We start from the raw sequence: 6957 nt of genomic DNA, 5'->3' as shown, positions 1-6957 counted from the left end.
CAACAAATATCATGTGATAATTACGCTACTCTTACTTGGGTACGCCATCTCAATAAGTTCTATTCGGTGGTGCAGTCAAGTTTGATCACGCGGAATCGCACCATTGACTAATCTGTTTTTGTCATCATTTCGGTCTCGAATTCATATACAATGCTTTGGATAGTTTTCTTCAATGGACACAATATAGGTTACGATGAATGACCATAACTCGTAACTCAGTACCATTTAACAGGCCAGCTAGCTTGAAGAACTCTGGATAAGAGATTGGCCATACGGAAACGTTTAAACACCGTAGTTGAGTGACTGTTCGGTCCTTTTAAGAGAATAAGCTTTTGCTGACGTTTCAGAGTGGGACGCTGGTGTTTTAATTTCGTTCAGTGTATCTTTTCGGTTTAGTGGACCTGTCAAGTTCTCATGTCCTGTTGTTGCATCTGTGGTAGGAAAGGGCGAGTTTGTCGATACGGAGTTGTACGGAGTTGTTTCTAGTAATGCATTACTACAGCAGCACCACTACATGTTGGTAAACCAGTTAGGATGTTTCAGACACCCAAAATATTCGTGCACGCTGCGCATGTAATTTTTCTATGTTTCAGTCCAAGGAATAGTGCATTTATGTTAGAGCTTATTTTTATCAACCGTTCCATAGACCCCATTTAACTGTGTGCTAATAAGTTTTTTCTTCGTTTTTTTACAAACCCCGTTTCCCAACCTATCCCTTTAGACTCCCAATCTTGCCCTTGGTCAGGACCCAGCTTCTCAACCAGCATGTTTGAGCGATGTTCACGTCAAAGCAAGGTTCACATTACCGATTACCTTGGCCGAATCAGTGTTAAAAGAGGGAATAGATACTCCCGACATATCACGTGAGTGTGTTTTCATTTCTACCATCTAATTGAGATATGTAGGCCTTGCCTTTGCAGAATCTTCAACGAGGGCAGCTATTTTCCCTGTCGAAGAGATCCACCGAGATTACGTACAACCCCGAAAAGGTGCTCGAAGTCTAGACTGGAGTCCGAGGAATGTTGATCGTTTTGGAAGGTTGGTTCGTTATTGTCGTTGTCTTTGCCTTATTTTGATAGAGGACTTCATTTCACTTATTTACTTACCATAAGTGCTGTTTTTTGGCTAAACTGCACCGAATAGCCCACTGACTGAATGACAAGGTATCTTTTGTGGATTTTTTTAAGACTCAGGTTCCTGTGGTAGAGTCTAACACCACCTCCAGCAAAAGCTGAGACAGTCATCCCTGGTACATAAAACTGGCCGGGGCTTGTTACGATCCAGCTACATCGTTTCATTCTCAAACCGCCATTCCTTAGCACTGGCTATCTTTGCTTTTCTTCTCAGTCCTGTTGACATGCATTCCAAACTTTTTCCCAGGTATTCAAGACACATCGATCCAAGTGTTATACACTCCAGTCAAGGTTTCGAGTACCGTAACAAATTTCGGTGTGACGTTGTCGATTTCATGAAAATTGAACGAATATGGTCAACTAAAGTCATAGATAAAAATACCGGGAGTTTCTCGCCCGAAGACTTACTTGGGTGTGTATGATTTTGAAAATTTTTGTTAAGGTGATCTATCGTCTTACACCGCGTAGATGATGCGATGCTGTGGAAAAAGAATATAGTACTCCATGTGAAACACTGTCGTTTTGAGCAATGTCCCGTATGTTGACTGCTTAGCGCCCATTTACCCTGTTTGTTTATTCTAGACGGGATTGAGCGCACAAAATGAATACTGCAGCTTTTAGGAACGATGAGTAGTGACCCTCTTCTACTACCAGTATGGTGCCCAACTTTACTTTTGACAGAACCTATGCAACGGCACCATTAAAAGCTCCTGACAACTATCACCTGACTATTAGTGACCTGTTGCTTGTGTTGTCTATTGAGTGATAAGTTCCCGTTGATTACCTAATTGAAGATATCCTTTACCATCTCTTTGCACGCATCGTTTCGTTCATGTGCTCGTCTGTTCCTGTTTTTTCTACCCAATTTTTAGGAGCGTCTTTTGTGTTGTTACTTTGGATGGTCGAGCCGCCATCTATGGACCTAAAAGTGCTGACGCATGGGAGGAGGTCAGTCCCACTCAGTTTGCACTGCGATTCATTCGTTAAAATTTTACGATTTATCCCTGAACTAATTGCTCCTCTCATTTTGTTCTAAGTATTGGAAACCGAACTATGGGCAAAGCAAGCATAAATATAGCATTTTTTGCTCCCAACCTGCAGGAGCTTCCATGGGGATCCTATAAACTTCCATATCGTTTGGTGGGGAGTATTATGCTGTCACTAAAGTGGTCTCGAGTCATCTCATCAATTTAACGTGTTTTTGCGAACAGACGGTCTATGAATTCGTCTCTTTCAACCTAAGCGCAGATACTGGAGTTCATGGAGCGGCTTCCACACTCAACCCCTACCACTGGTAACATCAAAATTGTGTGTCAACGCAGCTCGAGCAAGGCAACTAGCGGTGGCTGATATGATATTTGTGTAATCTGGAATAGAAATTTAATGGTTCATTTGTAGCACCCTTTCAGTGCCACTTGAAGAAAGCACGTGGGCCGAGATACTGCCAGGTTCCCCATCCTGGACAGGAGCAGTCGAGATACGGCGGTCGGGTTCGAATCACGGGCTTTTCGGTCAGTGAGTTTGCGCCTTAACCACTGACTCGTCTGGAACACTGAACGACCGATGATTAGAGGCATGTCTACTCGATGGTAGTGTGAATAGCTTCGATAATTTTCTCCTCAAACTACCGTCCATTTATTTATAAGTGAATCAGAGTAAGAGTGATCTCGCAAGACGAGCAGCCGGTCAATACATGACCATGGGATGTGCTTTCTGTGGTTGAAGGATGAGCGGCGCTATGTCCTATCTGAGTGAGAGCCGATCGCTTTGCTCTCCAAACGCTCAAAGCCGGAAGATCACGAGTGTTTAACTCTGAGTTTCGTGAAATGCGCAGTGCTGACGATTCCAAACAAGGATGAAATAGTTGGACAGTGCTTTTCTGCCTTTCAGCATAGATTAACTTCATTGTCAGAACGAAATCTCAGTTAAAAACGTATCTAATCATTACTTGCCTACTGGCATCCACCAAATTATGTTTGTTTAGCCATCATTCCATTATTATAGATAGGACGGAAATCATTAACTTCATAGAATTGTTCCGGAGTTGAACTGAAACTTTCGCTCTACTGTTCTGTTTGTTCCGGCTGTCGTGTGGTTCAGAGTTGGTAGAGAAGAAAGGATAGCTAAATAAAGCCGAAAAGCTGACTTACCCGTTGCATACCGTTTCTGTCCCTGGGAGTTGAGTAACACCGGCATGGTTCAGATATATCAACGGTGATCTTAAGCGTCTGGAATATTTAATGGGGTGGCTGTTAATTTCGGCCGTGGTACGTTGAACACTGATCTATGGGTGACATTGACTGTTTTCCTTATGATCGTTTGGCTCCGTTTACTTTTAACTCTTTTGAGTAGTTCGGTTTATCTTTGCTTCCTATTGCTACTTTTAAGCACTTGTAGTTGTGGCGCGGTGGGCGCAGATGCATACACTTAAAATTTCATCGATATTCAACTTCCAGGTTAAATAGAAACTACGCTACTCACGTTCAAACAAACTGGTCAGTTGTGTTCTCAAGGCCAAGTTTTTCAGTCATAGAATAGGACTGCCACTACGTACGGCCTCTTAACCTTGGTGATATTTGTTTTGGGTGTCAAAGGTGATGCTAGTTGGTAAATATTGCTCCTGCCTTGGTGATACATGCACTGACTTCAGCTTCCACAATGCAGCCACAGCTTACGCAGCNGCCCATCAGTAAGCTCAAGTTTTCCATTTTGAGGTTTCGGGAGAGCACATGGGATTGAGGAGAACCGGAAGTAAGACTTTGCATTTTGAAGGTGCAAACTGCATACCAAAACAGGGGCTACTTCTGTTAGAGCAGTTTTATGCGGGCGTATGGTAGTCAAAGGGCTGAACAATGTCTTTTGAATGTGTGACAGAAATCCTGATGAGAACGCCATACATCTGACCAAGCGGAATAGCAATTGATTTGTTGCTCATTTCACACATACCATCCCTGCGTGGATGTTGTTCGGGATCGCCCAACACACCCTGGGTAGTTGCTGTTAAACTAAGTGGTCACCCGTCAGTGAGCTTGCTCGCTACCAAGTGGATGTCGCTCTTCATGGGCTTTGACAGGAGCGAGACCGCACTCCAGTGCTCCTTATTTGGCCTAACCTGACTGTAGAAATAATCGCTTCTTGTCCGTTTTTAAATTCGACTGAATGAAATCAAAGTTTCTACTATTCTTCACAGATCGTTTTTAAGGTTATCATTCATTTTTTCTCCAGTTTTCGTTGCATCAAGCGAGACAAATGTTAGCGAAACTCCATATCAATGGTTTGAAATTTACCGTTTACAGCTGGTCGATTTGACACAAGTTTGGCATGCTTACTACATCGCAAACGGACGAATAACCAAGGAAGCTCCAACCCTGACGGACGAACGTCCTCAGTTCGACCCCAGCGTAAGTCATGAATTTTACCTTTATCACTGCCATGGTTCTGTCGTAAGACCTTGTTATTTTGAGGACTTTCCGTTCATGCTGTTCAGTCTTGCTCCAGAGGTCAAATGTCACGAAATAACACTGAGAGTCATCGCCCTTAAAACTACGCACAATACCTATGTTTCATCTGTGTGAGCGTGTCCCTATATCTGGGAATACCGCTTGGATACTGACAGGTTGCCCAAGCCCAAGCCAGGGGAAGTCGAGATACAGACGTCGGGCTCGAACGGTGGACCTTCCGGTCAATAAATTCGTGCTCTGAGCACTGGGCCATCTCCCCCCTGTCACCATGGAATTCCAAGAGTGATACCGCGCAATCCACTGTTTGTTTAAACCGGAAGCTATGTTGATCAGTTTCTGACGGATGGGCCGCTGTTTGACACATGGTTTGGTCAGGACCACTAGATGATGATTCGTCGAATTTTGCTTTCTAGTTAAGCACATGCAATTGTTTTCAGTGCTGATAGCCGATCGACCCAGAAACGATTGCTGCATGTCACAAGACAGATATAGATCGCTAACCAAGCGCGAGAGGATTGTGAATTGTTGGGCAACTGCATTCTCTACTCGGCCAAAATTATCTGAATTATGTTGGGTGCGATGTGCAAGTCGGTGGTGTTAATCCAGACCAATCTTCCTCGGAAAAAGGCAGTAACAGTCAGCGCAGGCCATTGAGTGACCACGTTCGCGTCAACACATTCATGGACGGTGGGCCACCACACTAGTTTTGGATTTGCCGCACTTGCCACTTTCCTTACACGTGAGCCCCACGAGGCTCTCCTAGGTACTAGTTGGAACTGGTTCGGAACCGCCAGATAATTCGTACCGTATATAGTCGAAAGTAACCTGCGATGTGTGGGTTGCTGAACTCTTAGCTCACCCGGACTGACGTCCGGACTACCCAGTCGGCACCACAAATAGGCGCCGACTCTCAACTCAGTGAGCTAGATTTTCGCAACTCTTTCCTGGCTTTCGCGGAAGGATTGCCTCAATCCTCAATCCATCCGCTGTACATACCTGTTGTGTCTTAGGCATTTGATTTTCCTACTACTTATTGTGACACAGTAGGCGCGCATTTCGTCCCGTAGGTATCGTTGGCAGGCCGGATATGATGGTCCGCATCGGTAACTCGCAACAGCTTTTGAGCTACGCACCGTTTTCGACTAGAACTCAAAACTCGAACGAACCAGTCTTAATGCAGCGTGTATCAAAGCGAAGTGATAACCAGTTATACCAGAAATTGGACTTTCGACTCGGGGGTCTCCATTTTCCTTTGAAACTGAAGTTCCTCCTATTTGAGTGCCACTGTCATAGAATGCTCCCTCCGTGTAACGGCCGTTTCTAGCACTACCATCTGACTTTAGGAGACGCAATACCTAAGTTGCCAGCCTCTAGATAAAGGCCATCGGCTTCACAGTCTTACGAAATTTCGTTGCTCTTTTCCCAGTCTGAATAGAAAAGCGTAAGTTGGTGCAAGAAATTGGAAATTTTCCCTTTCGGTTCCATTTGAGGTTTTTATCCCATAGCCATCTCTAGAATGAACTCTAATCTACTTTGCTTCCTGTTTATTAAATGATCGCGGTTGGTTCAGCGGATTGCTACGATAGCCGATAATCCGTTGACTTGTAACACGATACCAGGATACCTGGATGCTATCGATGATATGAATTTCGTCGCGTGTAGTTGGTCCGCACTTTCACGACGACCAGATTCATCCCTGCCTCCTGCAAGCAGCTTCCCAAGTGCACCAAACCGATCTCCATCGGGCAACGGCACAAAAAATGTTGCACCAGTTATCCTTCTGGCTACGCTGCTGAAATCTGGCGCGATCGCTGTTTGGGCCGTTCATCTGCCACTGGTTGGGGTGTAAGTCCCTTCAAGTAGCGTGATCACTTGTTGCCTATTTAGTATTGCTAACCTTTTCAAAGTTGTCAGAGTTTCTCTGAAGATACGGAAACTGCTCCACTTATTTTTGTTGATGAGTTCACTCGTCTGCTGATACAAGGTGGACATATAGTAAAGCTCTTTCGGAAGCGGACTGAATGGTGAAACAGGGGCTTTTCTTAGCTTCGGCTTCAGCGTAGCATTTTATAATGATCTGTTGTAAGACGTTGCTCAAAACGCCGGTTGTTTTTTCTAGGAATTCTAGGCGACGAGAACCGAGAACTGGCGTATCGCCTGTCAACGACCTCTGATTTCTTGTATCGGTTCGCAGTTGGAAACCTGTGATGCCCCAGATGTTTGTGAACATAATCAGATCCCTATATTCACATACTTCTGGGCGGGTGAGGGTGTATGGTGAGCTCTCCAAAAGCTTCCCTACAAAAAGTGGTGTCAGACAAGGATGTCCACTCTCCCCATTCTTGTTCAACTTCGTCATCGAT

The 6957-nt window shown here is 44.6% G+C and overlaps 1 protein-coding gene across 1 annotated transcript in view; it reads left to right on the top strand.

Moving 5' to 3' along the window:
* The window catches only part of T265_14474 (hypothetical protein), a gene marked incomplete at both ends in the record, with an annotated part of 56883 nt that overhangs the window by 7280 nt on the left and 42646 nt on the right, over window positions 1–6957 (top strand). Inside the window, 5 exons of the mRNA XM_009173804.1 lie at window positions 722–863; window positions 906–1038; window positions 2006–2081; window positions 4430–4534; window positions 6165–6439. Of these exons, the coding sequence (XP_009172068.1) occupies window positions 722–863; window positions 906–1038; window positions 2006–2081; window positions 4430–4534; window positions 6165–6439 (731 nt within the window). The remainder of the gene's footprint in view (window positions 1–721; window positions 864–905; window positions 1039–2005; window positions 2082–4429; window positions 4535–6164; window positions 6440–6957) is intronic.

The sequence above is a fragment of the Opisthorchis viverrini genome (assembly GCF_000715545.1).
Source record: "Opisthorchis viverrini unplaced genomic scaffold opera_v5_199, whole genome shotgun sequence".
Classification (NCBI taxonomy): Eukaryota; Metazoa; Platyhelminthes; class Trematoda; order Opisthorchiida; family Opisthorchiidae; genus Opisthorchis; species Opisthorchis viverrini.
This window is presented reverse-complemented; position numbering and strand designations above follow the sequence as displayed.